Here is a 24,038-nt window from a genome sequence, read left to right on the forward strand (position 1 = left end):
TAAAATGAAGAGATCAAACCCTAGCAACATTAAACCATAAGACATTGTCAATACTTTAGTAGTGAACATACCTCCAAAGAAAAGTTTTTTGTTTCTCTTTCTTTTACCCAGAGACGAAGAATGCTCAATTTTCGAATTTGTAACCTCAATATCAACTCCTCCCTTCACATCACTAACATTAAGACCTTCTTCAGTGCCACTACATGCTTCCCAACCATCATCAAACTGGTTGATTCTGATATCTTCAACATTTCCTTTCCTTCTATAAACTTTTTTCCCCTTCTGATAAATATCTACAATACCTACACCTTTATCTGTCAAAGCACTTGTATTTCTGGCATAGTCTCCATTTTTAGCTCCTCTGCTGCCTAAACTACCTTCCAAACAGTCTTCTTCAATTGCAGGACCATGAGGCCTGGCTCGGCCCATCTCTGATTGCGAAAGCTATATTACATGAACAGGAAAGAATCATTTAGTTAGCGTTCCAACAACGGCATAAAACAAGAAACAAACACAATGCCAGAATATTGAAATGACTACCATCCTTACCCAGCTTTGGAAAGGTGAGGATTTCATGTGATCAGTCCTAAATGGTGATCGAGAAACTTGGGGCGAGCGTCCCCTTTGTGAAGCCTGTGTTAATGCTAATGCCACCACATGTTCGACATCATCATCCAACTCCAACTTTTGGCCTCTTTTATTAGGTGAAACATAGTTATCATTGCCATCATTTCTAGATGGATATGTAACTGGGAAGCGAGGTGTCCTTTTACGAACTGTGCAGCCTAAACGACCAAAAATTTTAAAAAATTATATAATTCATTAGAAGCAGATGGCAAGCCTTAGGGAAAATTATAACCAACTCAAACATGATTCTGAGAAAAACTGAGCAGTCATCTAGTTTGATAATTAGATATGAATTGAATCTATACTTGCAGTCCAATAGTCAAACCTACATAGTTTGTAACTGGGGAAGAGGAATATAAAGCGACATTGCAAAAATGTTGAAGTTCATATCTACCCTACTAGTTATCTTAGAAGGTAACAGGAGTTCTCCAGGCATCAAAAATTGCCCCTGCTGATTTATAAACTAGTGAATTTGTTTTGTGCCAATCTAAGACTCAAGAATACAGATTCCAAAATTTCTTGTGACTGTGCTTTAGAACAGATTTCAAGTACATCAATTCAACTGAAACATCCAAGGGATTAACCATGGGCATGCCAGAGCAGACAAGGGAAGTGACCTACTTGATATCCTCTATCTGTTCACAAAATTCTAAATTACTCGCTTTTAATTAACGGTTAAAGTTGTCATAATCGAAATTGTTAGCCCCATGATTTCATTAGTTCATATTAGCTTTGATTTTGATGATAACAACGATTTTTAAGGGATAATATTATTTTATCAAAAGTTCTTTAAAATAGTATGTTACCAAATTTTACAAGCTGATTACCTTTTGAGCATGTCTAAAGAATGCTTGACCTTTTGTTGTGGCTTGGTAGATGATTTTTTTCTGGAGATTTTAATTGTTTAAAGGAAGAAGTGTGGACTCCTCTCAAGGTAGTGTCGACTCCTTTTTTCAGTATGCACAGGTCATTTCTTTGAGCTTCATGTGTTGTCCCCTCGTTAAGAAGTGTCAACTCCTTTATACAAGGCAAAGCATCAAGTGTCGACTCCTCTCTTGAAGGTATCAACTCCTGGTTTGAAGATTTTGAATTCTGACAGCGCGGGATAGCTTTAAAACGGCTCTATTTGCAAACACATTCAAGAATTTATAGGAGTATAAAAGGAAGGTTCCTACTCAGATTTGAATACACATTCAAGAACAAAGAGCCAAGGATCATAAAGACTATTTAAGAGCTTGAGCCCTAACTTTCAAATCTCATGGTATTTGATATTCGTTGTTCAACCTAACTCCTTGGATTTATTTTGGCAAACATTTGCTTGTATTTACTGCTTCTATCTTTGTAAAAGGGTTTGGTGAACCCTTAGAGCTTATATTCAAGTGTTGGGGATAAACATTCTAAGGAAGAAGTGCACCTGAAAACAGGAGCAGTTTTGGGAGAGATTTTTTGGATATTTTTGGTACAACATATCAATTGTAAAAGGTATTGCAAGTACCCAGAAAGCTTGCTGGTTGTAAAGCATCTTGAGAATAGTGAAGAGACTCAAGGGAGACCTTGGAAAGAGGACGAAGGTTCAAGGCCAAGCCAACCACCATAACTCTTATGTTTGTTTCTCTCTTCCTTCTTTCCTTTTAGTTTATCTTCATTATATTGCTTGATTATCTTATTCTTGATAAATAAAACTAGTTTGGATTGATCTTTAATCTCTACCTATTACAATCCTTATTTCATTTACCGTTACATTGACTTGCAAATTTAAATTTCTTAGAAATAAAAATAAAAAAACCAATCCCACCACAAAAAAAAAAAAAAAAAAAAAAAAAAAGCTCTCTTGGGTTGCAGAAATGTATAAATATGGACACAAAACCTTCCCAACAATGCAAGAAGGCACAATGCTAAACTATGCCAAAAGCTCCAACCCCTCAAGCAATACTCTTCTTCAGCATTAAAAATGGATCAAAAAATCTTATAATTTTGTTTTTCTAAATATAAATTTACTAGGAAAGATAAAGATAATAACAAAAAATATAACACCGACCCCCTAAGTGACACAGAAAACATGGTGCTAAATGAAGTCGTTCTTCTACAATTTTATGCCTACAAATTAATTATATTTTCAACTGTACAGCCAAACCTCTCTCTCCGTTGTTCCCATCACTGATGATCAACCCATCACCTTATTTAGGGTTCGTTTGGGAATTGGTTTTTTTACTGGTTTTTTGGCTGTATACGATGTGCAAAAAAGTAGAGAGTATGAGTTGACTTTTTGTAATGACTTTTTGGTTTTTTGGCTATTTAAGACAATTGACATCCAATTAATCACCAGATAAATCCAGCAACCTACCATCTTTGTCAACCACATCACCACCCGATTATGGCTTCAAACTCTCATAAAAAATTGCCAAACTTATCACCATCAACCATTATTTTCAAGAACCTGCCACCAAAACCCGGATATCCACCATCATAATCAACCTATAGTACCATCAGAACATTTGCAAAGGTACGATAAAGGGCTGAGGACACCTAATTTCAACAATGAACATTAACAAAAACTTCCACAATAACAAAATCTCAAAACCCCAGAACATTGGCAAAGGTACAATAAAGACTACAAGTGGATCTTTCTAGAGACATCAAAAGTGACAGGAATAAACAGCAGTGCCCTCTAGGTTTAAGAAAACATGAAACAACTATATAGGGGACAGTTTTGTTATTCATTAATGAATGCAAGCCTAAGAAGCATGGACACGGACACGTGACACGACACGAGTACGACACGGACACGTTAATTTTCAAAAAATGTAGGACACGACACGTGAGGGACACGTATGAAATATGTAATTTTATATATTTATTATATGTTATATATATGAATATATCATTAAAAAGATAATAAAAAATACAATATGACACTAATTCCTATAAATTTATATAGTTTTTGTTTTATTATTGTATCTTAAGTTGTTTTGTTCAAACTTATAATTAATTTCACATATGTCTAATCGTTAGGCACTTGTATTTAAGCGATAGACACGTATGTCCTTCAAGTGTCCAAAGAGTGTCCAAGTCTTTAAAAAAATTTAAAAAACAGGACACGTTTTGAAGAGTGTCGGACACGTGTCCTGAGAGTGTCCAAAGAGTATCGGTGTCCGACACGGATACGACACGAATACGTCACCTTCTTAGAAGTGTCCGTGCTTCTTAGATGCAAGCAAAAGCACCATTTTTCCACGGGCATTAGGTGCTATATGTTCAATTGTTTAAGTAAAGCCAGGAAACAAACTTATCAAAACAAGGCATATTGGAGATAAAAATATTAGTCAGTTGCAGTGAAAGTGATTGCCACATCCTTATAATATGACATGTAAAATTTAATGTACAAAGAGAAATAGAGAGAGAATAAATTGTATTATTGATTGTTGTATGTTGATATTTTCTGTCTATTACAAATCTATTACAAAATGGTTCCTTATATAGATGTAGGTGTAGTGGATGGTGTGTAGTGGATGGTGATAGTGGTGTAGTGGGTTAGGTTTAGTGGAGTAGGTGAGGTGGTAGTGGTGTAGTGGGTTAGGTTTAGTGGAGTAGGTGAGGTGGTAGTGGTGGTAGGTGATGGTAAATTCTAACAGCCCCCCGCAAACTCAAGGAGGATAGAAACTAACCAACTTGAGTTTGAAGAGAGGAACAAAACAAGAAAATACATAAAAAAAGGATAGGAGACACTGTATGGTCGTGTCAGACCGTTGGTGAAGACACTGCATGGTGGTGTCATAACGTTGTAGAGGACACTGTATGGTGGTGTCAGAATGTTGTAGAGGACACTGTATGGGGGTGTCATAACGTTGTAGAGGACACTGTATGGTGGTGTCATAACGGTGTAGAGGACACTGGATGGCGGTGTCAGACCGATGTAGAAGACAGTTTATGGGGTCATGTCGGACCGTTGTAGCAGACAATGCTGTGACAGTTGTTGTGACAGTTTACGGAGTCTTGCTGGACCCTTGTAGAAACTAACCGGAATCAATGTCGGGACAGTTTACAGAGTCTTGTCGGACCCTTGTAGAAACTAACCGGAATCAATGTCGGGACAGTTTACAGAGTCTTGTCAGACCCATGAAGGAGCTAACCGGAATCAATGTCGGGACAGTTTACAGAGTCTTGTCGGACCCTTGTAGAAACTAACCGGAATCAATGTCGGGACAGTTTACAGAGTCTTGTCGGACCCATAAAGGAGCTAACCGGAATCAATGTCGGGACAGTTTACAGAGTCTTGTCGGACCCATAAAGGAACTAATCGAAATTAATGTCGGGACAGTTTACAGAGTCTTGTCGGACCCTTAAAAAATGCACCCTCAAAAAGTGTGCCCAATTTTTCAAAAAGGCGTGCCATCAAAAGGCGTGCCCAATCCATAAAAAGGTGTGCCGGACATGATGATGGCGAGGCATGTGGGCGCCTTGGCTTGCGCGCCCGTTTGTCGTCTGTCGGTAAGAGGTGCGCGATGCGCGTGGCTGCCTCTTCGTCATGTTCTATATAAAGCAATGCGGAGGCTGAGAGAACATGTGGAAATCAAACCAGTCTGAAACCTCTGAAAAACTTTTCGTGGGCTGAGAGAGATACACTGGTAACACTCTGTAAACACTCTGTAACCAACCCATCTCTGAAACACTCAGCAACCATAACATGGCCTCTTCTTCCCGTCCAGCTACCCAGAACATGGCCTCCTCTTCCCGTGGTCTACTCACGCTCTTCCCAGAACTGAACGAGTCCACAAGAGAAATAACTGGTGCGGTGGCCAGTGAACCCCAACCAAACACCTCTGTTTTTGCTCCGTTGAACTTTCCGATGCGGTCGGTGGAGCAAAAAATGGCGGTGCAAACTGATATTGAGGCCAATCAGTATACTCTGAAGTCATGTGTGGAAACCATGACTGCGGTCACAAACTTGTCGCACCGGCTGCAGAGCAGGACAAATGAGGTGCAACAGTTAAACTCCCAGCTTGCTCTGCTCCAACGCATGTATAAGGATGCGCGAGCAGAGATAAGTGTGCTAAAAGCAGAAAACAAGGAGCTGAAGCGGAAGGCCACAGTGATGTTCCGTTTTGGAGGTCCGCCATATGCTGCAGTGGAGGAGCAGGGGGGAGTGATTGTGCCCAGTGGAGTGGGAAACACGGAGGCAACACCGTCAAGGGCCGCCCAAGACGGTGGCAAGAAGAAGAGACCTGCAGCAGAGTAGAGAAGACAAATCCCACTGTGGGTGTGGGTGTGTTGTGGTGGTTTTTTTTTTTTTTTTTTTTTTTGGTGTAAAATGGTGATCGGGGTGAGGCCCGACATGAATAAAATGAGTTTGGCGTGCAGTTCGTCTTCTTCGGCTGCTCTCTTTTTTTTTTTTTTTTTTTTGTGCAAAGAAAGAATAATGAAAAAAAAGGTTTCGTGGCCCACGGTTTGGTTGATGATGAAAGTTGGGATAATATTTATTATTTTGAGTCGGTTGTCCATGTGGTGGATATAAAAAGATGGGTCAGGAAGAGAAAGATTTCTTGGTAGTAGGTGATGAAAAGTTTGAAAGAAATGATGGTGAAAATAAAGGAGGGACCAGGAAAGTGGCCATAGTGGTGGTATTGGGAGAGTGGGTGCAAAGTGAGAGAGAGAGAGAAGCAGTGTGAAACGCACTGAAATCGGGAAAAAAAACTGGTGAATCTGTAGGAGGGACAACAAACTCCATAGATCCACTACGGTTTGAGTTATCAATGAGAAGTATGGACCATGCCAAAATAGAATATCTGGAGTCATACCTCCATTCACCGTCAATCTGCCTGACACTTGGTGCCTCTCTAAGAGCTGGAAGAGGTACTGAAATCACAACATTCTGCAAATCAAACATTGAAGAAGCTTCGTACTCGATACTGACATAAGTTTCATTTCCAGAAACAGAAGGCCAGCAGTTGATCGTCAATGGGACAACTGACTCATCTACACTTTGCATTCTCCACTTCAACAGGCCAACACCATCAGTAGATTGACCAGTAGGAAATGGCCTGTTAGAATCTTTGAGGCCTAAAATATTTTCATTGGAAAACAATGGGAAGGTATGTGTAGAAAATAAACGGAATAGGTTGAGGTCCGGCGGGCGGCGAAGGTGAGGTTGCCGCCCGCCGGGGAAGCGAAAATAGTAGGTTCTAAACCTGCTCTGATACCATGTAAAATTTAATGTACAAAGAGAAATAGAGAGAGAATAAATTGTATTATTGATTGTTGTATGTTGATATTTTCTGTCTATTACAAATCTATTACAAAATGGTTCCTTATATAGATGTAGGTGTAGTGGATGGTGTGTAGTGGATGGTGATAGTGGTGTAGTGGGTTAGGTTTAGTGGAGTAGGTGAGGTGGTAGTGGTGTAGTGGGTTAGGTTTAGTGGAGTAGGTGAGGTGGTAGTGGTGGTAGGTGATGGTAAATTCTAACATGACATAAGATAAATGTAAGAGGATATTCATTGTAAAACCTCTTGTAATAATTTTCTCTTCTTCTTTCCTACATCATTCTCCTATTTCTTGCTTTTATGATAGCATTTCCTCCAAACCTTTAGTTCTCCAAATAAAGCAATTATAATCCTTTTAGCGATGTTTCTTCTCACCTCTTCTTTTGCATTTGTTATGTCCGTTTTGCTTACCTTCTTCTATCTTCTGTTAGTTATGTTCCACTTCAATATGATCAAAAATTGCACTTACATAACAAAAGTTTAACAAAATAAAAATAAAGAAAGAAAGACTTAAAAACAACGAGTCCCTGAATGCAACTGCAACTGCAAATCACTACATTGCAAATTATTGACCCTTTCAAATATGAAAAATCCCCTCTCTGAACCCTATAATTGAAAGGAGAACAAGACAGAAGCACTTCTACACACAAAAAATATAACCAAGAATATTTTCTAGTTTCAAAAGAAGACTAAAAGTTTTACCATCAGAGCGCCTTCTCTTAAATAAGGATAAAGATCCAACATTTTTTGAGGCAATTGACGGAGATAGTAAAAGATCTTGCGATGCATTAGACTGAACTTTTCCTCGCCCACGCTTCTGAGTATGAGTCTTCCGGGACAACCTTGAAGCATCATTGCTCTCTCGGTCACTATCACTTCCTTCCTGTCAATTAATAATTCTTTAGAACTCGGGCAAAAAAATTTAATTTTTTTTTTTAATCTAAAATAAAAATGGAAGGCAGCCATGCCACTTTAGACCAGATGATTAAGTGTTGTGATGTCAAACTAAACTTGCCAGAGAAGATACTGAAACTTCATATTCATATAAATCACTAACATTAAAATCATATTGTCATCATAATACAGTTAGGATAGGATGGAATTGTACCACACCTTGAATATGGAGAAAAAAGGATGGAATAGTGACAAATGCAAACTAAACTACAAGTCATGTGCAAGAGAATTCTTCTATGTATACTTGTGCGCAGTAAATATGTTACCATTGCATTTGTTCAAGGACAGACGGGATATGAAACCATATTTGAAGTCCAGGACTGTTTAAAAATAACTAAAATATTGGGAGGATCTAACACAAAACCAGGAAAAGATAAAGGGGTTTTGCCCCTTTTTTTGGGGTATGTGGTGGTGGTGATGAAACATGTCATCTTCATCAGATCATAGAAAATATGTATATATAAATCAAATGTTTAAGATAGTGAAAGAATGTTTGGGCAGCAATAAAACAAACATGCCACCCACATACCTTCTGAATTTAAATCAAAAATTCACGTGACAAGTCAATAATACAAGCCAGAAATCACCAAACTACAGTTTGATTAAGATGCATCAGTATAGTATTGCTTCTATAGGTCCATACAGACACCCCTTATTTATTCACTATATCCACAGCTACATCTATGTTTTTCCCAATCCAAAATTTTCTCCTTTCTACTTTCTAAACTATAGCAATCAAAATTTCAGTACTTTTACATCTCACCAATTTATCAAATCCTTAATCCCACATAACTTCTATCTGCAATTATAAACTCAATAATCATTTTAAGCATGTACAGTATATGCAAACTTTTGTTATAATGGACGAAAGAGAGAACACTTTTAAACAAAGAAAGGCATAAACTTTAAAAATATATATATATTAAAAATAAAATATAAAATAAAAAAAAGTATGGCAAAAAATTTTAGAACTTCTAGAGATATATTCCAAAACAAAAGCCATAAAAAAAAAATCTTAATTGTCTAAAGAACTAATTGCTTCGCTCACCAGGACATTATAGTGATCAATCATCATTGCAATTAAGCCAGCTACAGAAGCTGACCCCTCTGGCAAAGTTAGATATGCCTGAAAAACAGAAGCATCCTAAATTGTTAATGTTCAAAAATCAAAGGCAATATTACAAAAGTATTTCAACTTTGTTCATAAACTAATACTCCACAATAAGAATATGAATGTTTGCAAGTAACTAAAACATTTATAGCTCCAAGTATTTGAACCATTGAAGTGTTGGATACTTAAATATGACAAATCATTTTGTATGGCAGACTTATTAAAAAAAAATACATATTTTTACTGCAGTTTTTCTTTTTCTCATTTTTTTTTTTTTTACTGCAGTGTTGGATACCTAAATTCAAGAAGAAAATATATATATATATATATATATTTATCTAAAATAGAAAATTGACAACTTTCTTATAGAGCATGCTTAGAAATACATGTAATCAAGTCTAGTTTTAGTTGGGTTCAATTCAGTGTTATTTTAGGTCAATATGCCACAGGTAACATTTATTTATCCTACAGGAGTTTATTACATTCTGTAATTTCATAAGCACTGCACCATGGGTTCTACTGGTAGTCACATGGGTTTCTTCTGGGTCTTAATCACCATTTTATTTATTTATCAAAAAAAAATATGTCACTTGGTCTTCGTGTGATCTCTACTAGTTCCAGAATGGTCATGCTAATAAAATCTTCACATTTCCAATTCGGGGGTACAAGTTTTAACAAAAGTAGAGGTCTAAGAGCCCATGAATGTTTATGCCTTTGAATTCAATAGAGAGGTCCAGAGACTTGTAAATTACCTATGCCTTTTAATTCGATAGAATCAAGTTTTAACAATTTGCAAGAAGCGAAGGAAATCCAGGTGAGATTCCTAATCCATGTTCATAAGTTGTGACTATAAGTCGATGTTGTATGTCAAACTACCACAACCCTCATCCTTTCTCCGGGGTTGGGACTGACTATGCAAAAGATGAGCAACTAAGCAGGACACGAAGGTAGTTTGCTCATAAACAAAAATGTGCAATCAGAAATGTTCATAGCTATACAATTAGAAAAACATAGAAGTTTTATAACAAAACATCTGATAGTCATCAAGGTATTTATTTATTAATAATGACATAAGGACCAAACATACCTTATTCATGTTGTAAAGGGCCTCCACCATTTCAACAGATCTATTGCGTACTACGCCTGCCACCTGAAAACTCACAGTAACTAAAAATCAGAAGAAGATGCCAAGGCACAATGACATGCTTTAGCACAAAGTAATTCTAATCATTAACGCATTACTATCGGTTACCATTAACGAGAACCAATATTCATTATATTTAACCAAAAACCACAGATACTTTTGAGGTGTCACGTCCGCATTAAACATTGACACAGTGACACCACAAGAGCACTCCTAGACGTCCTAAACCTCATGGACATGTCCATAACTTAAATCTCCTTACTTTGGACACTTGTCCAAGGGTCCAAACACTCCCAACACAACCCAGTGTCTAATATTTCTTTCTTTATTTAAGAATTTGATATTTTATAAACATGGCAACCACATTCAAACATGCATGGCGTGGGAACTTTCTAATATAAGACCGAAACACTTGTAAAGTCCTAAACATTCCAGAGAGTACACTTCCTGTCAAGTATTTGGGGGTACAATTAATATTGACAAGACAAAATTGAAAGCTAAAGACTGCAGAGAATGAAGAGAAATATTGAGAAGTATTATTGGAGCTCATTGATTCTATTGCCCCAAAAGATTTTGAATGAAATTGAATATACTCTTTTTTCTTTCGTCTGGACCTGAGCTTAAACAAAGTGGTGCAAAGGCTATTTGGACTTTGTTTGTGCACCTCTAGAAAAAGGAGGATTGGGAATCAGAAGTTTAAAAGAGCGGAATAAATCTTCAATACTTGGCAGTTATGGACCAAGTAAGAAAGCACTAACTCCTTGTGGATAAAATGGATTCATAACTATGTTATAAAAGAGAGAAGTTTATGGGGAATGCAAGTACCCTCAGAAGCCTCTTGGACCTTTAGAAACGTGTTGAAACTTAGAGGTATGGGGCAGCCTTTAATCAAACATATTATTGGTGATGGAAAATCCACCTGCTTGTGGTTTGGAAATTGCCATCCTCTTGATTCTTTAACCAAGAACTTAGGCCTCGTTTGGCAAGTGGTGATTTTAGCCAAAAAGTCAAAAAGTTACTAAAAAAATCAAAAAGCCAACAACCTATACCAAAAAGTCAAAGATTCTATTTTCTTTCTACTTTTTGCACATCTTTTCATAAAAAACCAAAAAGTCATCCCAAACATACTAGTTTTTTTTACATCATATTTTAGCCAAAATCCAAAAAGTTATTAAAAAAGCATGTTTTCAAATGAGGCATTAGAAGTTTGGAAATTGCATATAATGTAGGGAGACCTTTACAAACAAAAGCTCCTGATATTATTCAAGAAGAAAATTTGAAATGGCTGAAACAAAGAATAATAGAAGTACGAGAGATTATAAACAACTCCCCATCTTCACTACTACACAGACAACATCTCTCTATATAAAATACAATGGATACCATCAAAGACTAGAAAACACAGCCACATCAGCCTGTAAGGCTATTAAAGCTCATATCCAAACATTGCATGGTTTCCCCAAACTATACCCAAATGCAGAATTATTTCAAGGATGCTATGCAGAGGAAGATTAGCCACTGGCCACTGGAGACAGACTAAGGTTGACGTATAGAAGTTGATCCAGTTTAAGAATCCCAACAGAATTTGTTTTTTGTTGTGCCTATTCTGCCAGTGTGGAAGCCAGTGCTTCAGAGAAATGATGTGTGGAGTTTGGAAATAAACTGGATGTTGCAGCAAAGGAATCATTTCACTTGTGTCCTTAAGAAAATATCTTAGAAATCAGAGACTTTTCAATCACAAAACCACCACCGCTGCTAGTATCACACAAGCAATCATGATTCATGGATGATATAAAAGCCAGAGGTCATTCATGGTGAAATGTACCTTCGATGGGGACTCCACACTGCCATTCTAATGACTAGAGATAGCAAATTTACTGATAAAACATTAGCTTTTCTATTACCCTAATTGATCAGTCAACGAAAGATAGGTCTAAACACTAGGAGATTGCGATACAGCTTGATTACTGATGCCGAGTTATATCCTTTTGAATTGAAATCATTGTACTATCCGTTTCTCTTCAATAAAATTTTACTTGCCAAAAATACAATGCAAAGTCAAAAACAAATAATAATAATAATAATAATAATAATAATAATTAAAATGAACTTGTCAAGCTTCATCTTCTACACTACATTGGATGTCGATGAAGTTGGTCGCTGTCTTCTTATCCAAGATAACACAAATTAAGGGCTCAATATAGAAATTTACCATATTAACTGAATTTATGTGCATATGTAATAGTAGCATATGTAAGTTTTTTTTTTTTTGATTGGCATTGGGGTGTTCAGATCAAAGTCCGACTAATCCCTAGGGGTGCACAGGCCCTTGGCAAGGAGTTTCCTACAAGTGCACCACGGTTAATTCAAGGGTTTTCCCCCAATCCAATGGCCCCAAGGAATTGTTAATACCTCGATCCCTGAACCTTGGAGGGAGCACACTCCCAAGACCCAAGGCCTTGCCACTACGACAACCCCTTGGGGTTGTAGCATATGTAAGAATTTATATATATAAATATATTGCCATGCCCATGTCTTCATTTTCAAAATTTTGTGTGTCAGTGTGTTTGTGTCCTGTATCCAGGTGGCAATTTAAAATAATCATAACAGACAAACAAACAAAAATAGAAGACCAAATGAAAAATTATGCATCACAAGAAAGCATGCCAAGTTCAAATAAATAGCTGCACAACATGAAAGAAAAGCTCAACTTATAATAACAGTGCATTTGATTCCATTTTTTTGCAATTTCACAAAAAAAAAAAAAAAAAAAAAAAAAAAAAAAAAAAGAAGAAGAAGAAGAAGAAGAAAGGCAAACTGAATAATGATGACAAAAATGGATTACCTTCTTCCAATCATTCCCATACTTCCTAAAGGCTTCATAGAACCGCTCAAGCTCTTCCTTGCTCCATTGAGATCCTAACATGTCGGACAGCTTCCTCTTCTATGCAAAAGAATATGATAGCCAACAAATTTAATATCTTCACAAGCTCAAAGTTCTAAATAGATAAATTGTTACTAGCAGTTTGGATTCTGAAATTTCTTTCCTTTTGGTATAGGTGAAAAAAGTAAGATACTGAAAGTGAGCGAAGCAGAGTAACAACCACCAGATACATGACAACCACACTGTTTCCAACACAGAAATACAAGAAATACATGAAGTATCAAAGGTATTTGGTTTTCAAAACATATTACAGGGGCAAAGTAGTGCCACTCAATGTGCTATTACAATTTAATCACAATGCCAACTTTCCAGACAATTAGGGTGTTAGAATTTCCCATCTTTACCTTCACCTACTCCACTACACACTCCACTTCACCTACCTCCACTTCACCACACACTCCACTTCACCTAATCCACTATCACCTCCACTACACCTACTACCACATTTTCTTCTATATATAGATTGTATAGGAATTGTAAAATTAATCAATCTTGTAATACATCAATCAATATATCAATCATAATATATACACAATTTATGCTCTCTCTCTATCAGTTTATTTTTTCATGGTATCAGAGCTAGGTTAACAACCTAGTCATTCTGCTTCACCGGCGGGCGGCAGTCTCGCCTTGGCCGCCCGCCGGACCTCAACCTATTCTCTACACATACCTTAACTGACTGTAACATGGTCATATGACCAGACCTTCCCAGCAGGGACAGACTCATCCTACAAGACCATGATGGTCAAACTCTGTTATGCACCCATCAACCAAGTAGACCGTGCTTGGAGGAAGACAGTGGACAACCTTATGAAGGACAAGACCTGCCAGTTCAAGGTGGTTATTCAACCAAATGACGTTGAAGTGGGTGGTACTGGTGTACACCGCCTGGATCATCATCATCGGCTCTCTCGCATGGGCTCTCTCTCGGAGAATGATTTTTTCATCCTCTCCACCATTTGCTACCACTTCCGATTTCAAAGGCAAATCGTGGGTCGAACCTTACTTCAACGCGAAACCCTCGACCCAGTCTTCAAACAAAATCGACCCAATTCAACTGCCTCGCTTCCCTCATCAACTGAGAGCCACCTCCTTCCCAACACCCTGCAAATCCACATTCACCCTCCACATTTCTCTCTCCTCCTAATCCATATCTACCCACTGTACACCCTCTCCCAGTCGGCCCAACATCTTTTCCGGCCACCCGACAGAGGCGAGGACTCCACGATCCTCCAAGCGCTGTTCAGCTTCGTCATGCTGGTCCTCTTCGTCGCCACAACCTGCGGCGTCGGAGGGACTTTCACCGCCATAGACAACCTGGGCCAGATCGGCACTTCTCTCGGATACCCAACTCGGAGCATCCGCATATTCATCTCTCTCGTCCGCATATGGAATTATCTCGGCCGAGTCGTAGCCGGTTTTGCTTCCGACATCGTCTTACCAACATACCCATTCCCTCGACCTCTTATGTTCACTCTCATCCTTCTCCTCTCTTGCGTCGGCCACCGTAATGACCAGAACTCGCCACTGGGGAGTGTGCTCGAGGGAGTGCCTCTGCTTTGTTGGCCATACTTTGTGGCTCCACAGATTAATAATAGATTTGTTGGGTTACCTTTCTTTTCTTTTACTCTCTCTCTCTTTGTTTATTAGAGTCTACACAAAACCTCTTTTATTTTGTCAGCCTCTCCTTTTCCACCCACGTTTTCCTTACTTTACACCCCACCCTCCTTTATTTGTCAGACTACACATCCCTCACACTATGCTATTGCCCAAACCCATCATTTCTTCCACTAGAGTCTATAGAATATATATATATATATTTTTTTTTTTTATTCCCAAAAAAAAAAAAAAAAAAAAAAAAAAAAAACAAACAAACAAACAAAAAGGGCGGACGAATGAAGAAGCGGAAGAATTGCACACCAACCTTATTTTATTAATGTCGGGGTTCACCCCGATCACCATTTTACACAAAAAAAAAAAAAAAAAAAAAAAAAACAAAACAAAACAAAACAAACCAACACCAACAGCTTTGTTTTCTTGTCTGCAGCCGGCCACCAATCGACCTCACTTCTTCGCCTATTCCGCCGGTCTCTTCTTTTTGCCTCCGTCCTGGGCAGTCCTTGACGGTGTTGCCTCAGTGCTTCCTTGTCCACCGAGCACGTTCACTCCCCCATACTCCTCTACTGCAGCATATGGCGGCCCTCCAAATCGGAACATCACGGTGGCCTTCCGCTTCAGCTCCTTGTTTTCTGCCCTAAGCACGCTTATCTCTGCTCGCGCATCCTTATACATGCGTTGGAGCAGAGCCAGCTGGGAGTTTAATTGCTGCACCTCATTTGTCCTACTCTGCAGCCGGTTCGACAGGTTTGTGACCGCCGTCATGCTTTCCACACATACCTTCAAAGTATACTGATTGGCCTCCACATCCGACAGCACTGCCATTCTTTGCTCCACAGACCGCATCGGAAAGTTCAACGGAGTATACCCAGCGGTGTTTGGTTGAGGTTCCAGTGCCACCGCACCAGTTCTCTCTCTCGTTGACTCGTTGAGGTCGGGAAAGAGGGTGAGCAGTCCACGGGAAGACGAGGACGAGGCCATTTTTCTGGGCAACAGAGTGTTACAGCGTATTACAGAGTTTCTCTCTCAGCACAACAGTGTTACAGCCTCTCTCTCTCAGCACAACGAAGAGTTTTACAGAGGATTTCGTAGTTTTTTTGCTTCTGCCTCGGCCTCAGGCTCTGTCATGGTTAAATAGCCGAGGCAGCCACGCGCATCGCGCGCCTCTTGCCGCCCGACACACTGGCACGCCTTTTCATGGCGCATCTTTTGATAAAATGGACACGCCTTTTGATGGCACACCTTTTGATGAATTGGGCCCGCCTTTTGATGGCACGCCTTTTTGACAACTTTGGGCACACTTTTTGCGGGTGCAACTTTTACAAGGGTCCGACAAGACTCTGTAAACTGTCCCGACATAGATTCCGGTTAGTTTCTACAAGGGTCCGACAAGACTCTGTAAACTGTCCCGACATTGATTCCGGTTAGCTCCTTTATGGGTCCGACAAGACTCTGTAAACTGTCCCGACATAGATTCCGGTTAGTTTCTACAAGGGTCCGACAAGACTCTGTAAACTGTCCCGACATTGATTCCGGTTAGCTCCTTTATGGGTCCGACAAGACTCTGTAAACTGTCCCGACATAGATTCCGGTTAGTTTCTACAAGGGTCCGACAAGACTCTATAAACTGTCCCGACATTGATTCCGGTTAGTTTCTACAAGGGTCCAGCAAGACTCCGTAAACTGTCACAACAACTGTCACAACATTGTCTGCTACAACGGTCCGACATGACCCCATAAACTGTCTTCTACAACGGTCCGACATGACCCCATAAACTGTCTTCTACAACGGTCCGACATGACCCCATAAACTGTCTTCTACATCGGTCTGACACCACCATACAGTGTCTTCACCAACGGTCTGACACGACCATACAGTGTCTCCTATCTTTTTTTTATTTTTATGTATTTTCTTGTTTTGTTACTCTCTCCAAACTCAAGTTGGTTAGTTTCTCTCCTCCTTGAGTTTGCGGGGGGCTGTTAGAATTTCCCATCTTTACCTTCACCTACTCCACTACACACTCCACTTCACCTACCTCCACTTCACCACACACTCCACTTCACCTAATCCACTATCACCTCCACTACACCTACTACCACATTTTCTTCTATATATAGATTGTATAGGAATTGTAAAATTAATCAATCTTGTAATACATCAATCAATATATCAATCATAATATATACACAATTTATGCTCTCTCTCTATCAGTTTATTTTTTCATAGGGTATGTTTGGTTTGAGTTTGGGAGAAGAGTTTTAGAGATAAAAAGTACGAAAAGTTGTTTGGTTTGGCTTTTTTCAAAAGATGTTTTGGAAAATTATTTTGAGCGAGAGTTTTGGAAAAAGTGATTGATTTGATGTGTATGAGAGAGAGATTTGTTTGGAAAACTTGTAAACCAAACAAGTTTTGAAAAAAAATTTTGGGAAAATTTGTTTGGTTTGATTACTTTTGAAAACTTATTTGTAGAGAATTTTTCCCAAAAATTTTTGGGAAACACAAACCAAACAAGGCCTTAAATTCTAACCCAATTAAGCTAAGAAGTGTGTGTGGTAAGCCTTTTCAAACTAAAAAGGCAATTTATATGAAAGAAATAGAAAATAATGGATGAGAGAGTACAAGGAATCAAAGAGAGGAGGCTTGGAAGAAAATGTTGGAAAGGGAAATTCACTATATCAACCCATTGTAAAGATTTAAAAGTTATTATTAAAAACTTTAATTGATTGATGGAAAAGCTAGATCTTGCGAATGAGTGCATGGATGAAACTAAAAGAGGCACCAACGGATAGCTACATGTAAACCTTTAGCAAGATTGCTGATCTTTCTTATTGGGATCCAAACAATCCATGCCAAATGATAACACCATTAGTATACCAGAAGACACAAAACCACTTAATTAAAATACTCAACAAAATCAAGGGAGAGCTTCAATTGTTTGTATTTTCTCAAAAATATTTAGAACATGGCTTGTTTGGTTCGTTTTTGAGAAAAAAAAAACTTTCATAAATTTTTTTAAAAAAATGGAAACTAATTTGATAAAAATAAATATAAAAAAAAATTCAAAAAATTATTTCTAGCCTCCCAAAAGATAAAATTATGTAAAAATGATAAGTGTTTTTGATTTTTTTTATTTCTTTCACCAAATTAATTTTTTGTTTTTTAGAAAAAAATTTATGAAACAAGTTTTTGAAAACCAAACCAAGCATTCTATTCAAAAGAAAGCCACACACAATTACTACAGTAAAACGCCTGACACAAGTGGAGATGTATGCAACATAACAACTGAGAAAAACTTAAGCTAACAACCAAAATGAAAGAATACACTGAAGAGGAGAACAAACAACTAGTTCCATCAATACAAGATATAATTTTTTTATCAGTTAGTATAAATATAAATATAATCATTTGTATCTTTTAAAGATATTTTATGATATGGAAAGAAAAAGAGGAGAAAAGATGAATGAGCTAGCAAGAATATGCAGAAATCCCCATCAAGAACAAAGGTTCCTTCAGAAATGTCAAATGAGTTTGAAGCCAAACAATGAGTGAAACGAAGTGATAATACATTGACCATCCAATATGATCAACAACCAACCAAAGACAGCTCAAAATGAGAGTAGCATATATTAAACATGAAATAAGGACCTTAAAAGATGCTACAGTATAACTTGTTATCAAAAGGCACAGAAAGCACCAATTACTGACTCTGGAGTCTAAAAAGCATATAAATTTCAAGTAAATGATGCCATACTCACCCGTTGCCGAGATTTGTTCGAGTTCCCATCATCTTTATCAAGAGACACCTCAGTATAGTTCATAAACCTCTTACCCACACTCCTAGATTTCTTTATTGGGGCCATGGCCAACTTTTTCTATCTGTAAAACATCACTCGAGTTAATAGCTTTCTACATTAAGCAAAAAAAACCAACATCACTCATAATTGTTGGTGCAAGAATAAAAATGATAACAACAAAAACAATACATAAGAACAAATTTCTACTTAAAGAATACGTTTTATCAAAATAATAGTTTTAAATTTATGAAAAATCAAAAAGACAAGCTCGGGGATCAAATAAAAGCATTTTCTTCATTTTTTTTTTTTTTTTGGTTTGGCACACGCAATCCTGCAGAAAAACAACACCATATCGGAGCATAATTCTATTATATTGTGGATATAACTGACAAAAGACATTGATATAGATCAAAATCCTTTAGGTCAACCTGTGACTTTATTCCTAAACTAAACACATAATTTTATCTTTTTTTTTTCATACAAAAATAGTTGTTATTTTCCTTTCCGGCCCTCAAATTGGTTTATATCAGGTTAACCATCAGTCGGTCTTGCATCGCACCATTTCAACCAGTTCTACGACAAGTTTCCTTACAATGAATAATTTTAGGAAGGGAAAATTTATGGAGGTCTAAAAGGCCTTTAAAGGCGTAATTACCATTCCAGCTGGTCCAAGCACATAGCGAAAAGGCAATCCTCTCTAAACCAAAAAATAAAGGTTGAGAGATACTTTCAAGCCACACAACGATAACGCAATACCCTTGGGGCACATTTGATTGTCTCACTATTGGTGGGGATTGAAAGTGGTGTGGGACCTACTGAACAATTTTTCTCTTATGGGGAGGATAGTAAGATCTCTTGTTTGTTATCATTGTTGAGAATCTTTGAATTGGTCTTTGGTCAACTTAAGCAAGAGTAGTATTGTGCGAATTAGGTTGGACCATAGTAGAGTTCAGAGGGTGGCAGTACCGATAGGTTGTGCTTGTGAAAAACTTCCCTTTACATACTTGGGAGATAATCCTTGGACTTAAGCTCCCCTGTGTTTAAAAAGATTGGCCAAAAATTAGAGAGGTCAAAGAAAGCTTTGTTGTCTAGGGGTGATAACTACACTCTTTTGCAATCCGTGTTAAGTAGCATCCCCATTTATTTTGTCTTTGTTCAATATCCCGGTTTGGATTGCTAGGAAGATCAAAAAGTTAATGAGAGATTTCCTTTGGGAAGGAAAGAAGGAAGAAAAGAAAGATCATTTAGTGAACAGGAGGATGGTTTCTCTTCTTCAGGAGAAAGGAGGCCTAACTATAGAAAATATTGTGGCTAGGAACATAGCCTTGCTTGGAAAATGGTGGTGGAGATTTCCTTTGGAAAGTGATTCTTTATGGTATGCCATCATTAGAAATAAGTATGGGGTTCAAACTAACGGGCAGGATTCTCATGTGGTTAGTAGACGTACCAATTGCTGCCCATGGAATTCCATTTCTCATATTCTTCCACGAATGTCTAGATTCCTTTCTTTGAAATTAAGTGATGGAGAGAATATTCGCCTCTGGCTCCCCACATCTTTACATGATGGCTTGGTAACATTTCTGTCCGTGGCTTCTTTGGCTTCTCCTAGTGTCGCTTCAGTTTCTTGAAATTTAAACTTTCTAGGAATCTTATTGATCTGGAAAATATGAAATGGACAACTTTGCTGTCTATACTCAATGGGGTTTCCTTAGCTCCAATAAGTAACTAGCGGGTTTGGCTTATTCATCCAACAAGCATTTTTTCAAGTAAATCATTCTTTGACAAAATTATTGATGAGCCAAATGCTCTTTCTTTCCCTTTCCACAAGGGAATTTGGAAAGTGCCTGTGCCTCTCAAGGTGAAGATCTTTATATGGTTCTTGGTCCATGGAAGCGTATTGACGAATGATCTATTTCAATCAAGGAGGCCTAATCACCCTCTTTGTCCACAATGGTGCATTATGTGTAGGAGGAATGGAGAATCAATGAACCATCTTCTTTTGCACTGTTCCATAGCATCGAAGCTTTGGCACCAGCTTTTTCGTTTGACCGACGCTCATTGGGTGGCTACAGGGGAATGTGCTAATAAGCTCCTAATTGATTTCCAAGGTTTTTGCCGTTAGAAAAGTGCAAAAGTGTTATGGTGGTGTGTCATTTTTTTCCATTTTCTGAGAAATTTGATTAGAAAGGAATGCAAATATTTTTTTAGGGCCTTTAGCCAAATAAAACAAAAACAAAAACAAAAATAAAATAAAATAAATTAGGGCCTTAAGGAAGTATTTTTTTTTTGCATAAACTAAGGAAGTTAATGTATTTTGGGACAAAGTGTGTCATTTGGCATCAATTTGGGCTACTTCTTCTACTCATTTTAGAAGGGTTTCATTTTTTCTTTTATCCAAAGATTGGAAAGTTGTTTGTGATGTTTAGGACTTTTTTAATCTTTTGTTTTGATGTAATGGCCATTGTTTCTTGTAGAGGACATTTTTTCCTCTTTTTGTCAATAAAATTTTCTTTTGTTGCTGATCAAAGAAAAAATCTCATTAATTGGAGTCACCAACTGCAAATCCTAGAAACTCTCTCTCTCTCTCTCTCTCTCTCACACACACACACACACACTCACACATTTTTTCTTTCTTCTTTCTTAATTAATTTTTTTGCATGAGTTCTTATTAATTAATTATCCCATATCTAATATCATGTCAATTCGCAACTTCATAAATCATATTTCCAGTCCTTACTCTATAAAGATGCTTTCTTATCCATATGCATTTACGAATTTCCAAGATTTCTATTTATAAGTTTATGGCATATCAATAACTCTAATAGTATAGACAATAAGCAAATCTTGTGTAATCAATTAGCATCCTGAATTCTTGATTTGATATCTCCAATTGAACTATCGCACACTAATACCATCATTTCAGCCCAGAGTTCTGAATACAACTCTATTGAAAGATATAAAGGTTAAACAAGATGGACAGCATTGGATAGCAAAACACAAGGTTCTGTAGAGTGTAACGGTCTGCAACGTCATTGGGCAGAATCTCTGCCTTGTTTTCCAGAGAATTATTTCCCCATCATGGTAAAATTTCTTTCCATTAATTCTTTTTGGTCTTTACTGATCTACATACTCATTCTCATCTCACTACTTCTACCAATGTTTACTTACTTATGAGCAAAAAAAAAGGGTCATAAAAAATTAGACCTTTGAATAAGTGAGACCTTTCCAATAGAAATATTTGCATGCAACATAAGCCCCAACATCATCTACCCTGTTAAGCCAGCTCTACTGCCTATGTTACACGGACTCTTCAATATAAATCAAATACTGTGTCGTACACCCGACACTCAGACAAGGGTACGGAATATGTGTTAAATACTTTTCATCAGACACTTTTTAAATAATAATTGCAATTAACATTATTATTATATGTACAAATTATTATATAATTGCTATAAATGTCTTTTTGACACTATAAGTTACATATACCACAATTTCATCTCACATACTTGATTAAATTATACCAATGTAACATATTTTTGCCGAATCCGAATACCCTTAAATTTATAATTTGATGATTATGACCTTTAGATACATACACACACCCGACATTCGTACTCGTACTCGAGTCCATGTAACATAGTCTACTGCAAAAGAAGAGACCTAGCACAATTTGTTTTCTGGAAAATGCCTTTACAGACCACACCAATTTGCAAATGCCTATGCAATAATAACCACAACGTTAATAACTCAAGGGGATTTTAACCCAAGGGAATCAAAATCCACAAGTAGTCAAGGCCAATACAAATGAGGCAAATACTGGGTAACCTAAGAATCAAACTTTAGTAACTATTATACAAAATTGAACAGATTTGAAATAAATGCTATAACTAAAGACCAGTATACAATCTACACATACATTTTTTTTTTTTTTTTTAACTTCGAGATAAGAATCAATAATTTATCACAATCTGAGCAAATCAAAAGTAACAGGAAACCAGATAATCAGTTCACATAAGCATGAGAATACAAATGTATCAACTTATACACACCAAACAACCGATTCAAAAATTTCCAATTACGAGAGTGATCAAAAAAAATTAATTAATTACCAAAAAAAATCAAAAATAACCAAGAAAACAAACATACGACAATGTCATTAACGAAATTCAAATTTTAAATATTGTTAAACCCTAAATCTACAGATCAGATTAAAAATCCAACATGTTGTACCTACCGATTCTGGGGTAACCCAGATTGGAGTCCAAGCATATCACGCTCGGAGAGAAAGAGAGAGAGTAACGAACGAAGTCGGGATGAGATTTATAGAGAGAGAAAAAACAAATAGAGAGTTGCTGTGTAGAACAATGAGGCGTTGCCGCGAAACTTGAATATATGAGTGTTGGGGGACCAACGAGGGTTTGTTCCGAGTAAGAAAAATCTAAAACCAACCACGGTGGGTTCGTATTCAAATTTAGCTCTTGCCCACCGTACACGTGGCAAATGAAAAAAATGATCTGGTTGGCTTCAAAATGAGTAGTCCAACAATGCTACGTGCAGTTTGGAAAGTGAGTTTTTTAGGTTTTTTTTAATATCATAATATAATTGTTAGTGTCACATCAAATCTATATATGACATAAGGAAGTTGGGGTTTTTAACCCACTAATTTTATGAGAATTAATTTTTTAATTTTTTAATTTAAAAAAATAAAAGTTAGCATTTATTGACTTTTTTTCAATTCACAAGTCTTTTTGACTTCTCTCATACCTATTGCTACACCATTTCTAACTTCTCTTATATACTATGGTTAGTGATGGGATTATTAAATTATTTTTATAAAAAATCTATAAAAAAAATTGTATATTAAAAAAATATTTAAAACAAATATAAATTTTTATTGAGACTTGGTTTGGCATCCTCTAAAAAAGTCAAAAAAATCACTATCCTATTTAAGACATCATCTTATTTAAGTCACATCATCTCTCTACTTCATTACTTCAAACCCAATTCATATTTCATAAAAATTCAAAAAATACACTTATTTAGAACATCTCAAACAACCCCTAAATCTATCCACCTATCTATCTATTATATAAGTAAAAAAAGGTTTATAATCATAAGTGTTGCGGAATCTTCAATATCTCAAACTAAAATTTTTAATTTTTTTATTTTAAATAATTTAAAAAAATCATCTATAACCCTCATTCAAGTAAAAATATCATATATATATATATATATAATAAAAAATAGGGCAAATTACATATACCCCTTGAGGTTTGGCTAAATTACAGATACCCCCTGAGATTTGAGAAATTACAAATACCCCCCTGAATGCTATATTTGCATAAGAAATTAGGGGGTAATTTGTTATGAAATATAAACCTCGGGGGGTAAATTGTTATGAAAATACAAACCTAAGGGGCGGGATGTAATTTTCGAAACCTCAGGGGGTATCTGTAATTTAGCTAAACCTCGAGGGAGGTATATGTAATTTGCCCTATTATAATATATAAGTTTTAAATAATGATCTATTATATGATTTATCTATATATCTATATACTATTATAATTGTAAAATATTGTCATT

At 36.9% G+C, this 24,038-nt stretch overlaps 1 protein-coding gene across 4 annotated transcripts in view; it reads right to left on the reverse strand.

The window, feature by feature from the left end:
- The window catches only part of LOC114272158 (protein ALWAYS EARLY 2), a 59,079-nt gene extending 36,184 nt beyond the window's left edge, over positions 1-22,895 (reverse strand). For 3 of the 4 annotated variants that reach the window (XM_082914955.1, XM_082914954.1, XM_082914952.1), the window contains exons 1-8: positions 22,690-22,895; positions 18,414-18,534; positions 12,942-13,040; positions 10,040-10,102; positions 8,890-8,967; positions 7,590-7,770; positions 550-785; positions 72-444 (exon numbers count right to left, since the gene is read on the reverse strand). In XM_082914955.1, the coding sequence (XP_082771081.1) occupies positions 72-444; positions 550-785; positions 7,590-7,770; positions 8,890-8,967; positions 10,040-10,102; positions 12,942-13,040; positions 18,414-18,518 (1,135 nt within the window). In that variant the 5' untranslated portion in view covers positions 18,519-18,534; positions 22,690-22,895. The remainder of the gene's footprint in view (positions 1-71; positions 445-549; positions 786-7,589; positions 7,771-8,889; positions 8,968-10,039; positions 10,103-12,941; positions 13,041-18,413; positions 18,535-22,689) is intronic. The other variant, XM_082914953.1, reaches the window with a different exon arrangement.
- Positions 22,896-24,038: the final 1,143 nt, after the last annotated feature.

Source organism: Camellia sinensis, chromosome 2 (genome assembly GCF_055761805.1).
Source record: "Camellia sinensis isolate YWXY chromosome 2, ASM5576180v1, whole genome shotgun sequence".
NCBI classification, from domain to species: domain Eukaryota; kingdom Viridiplantae; phylum Streptophyta; class Magnoliopsida; order Ericales; family Theaceae; genus Camellia; species Camellia sinensis.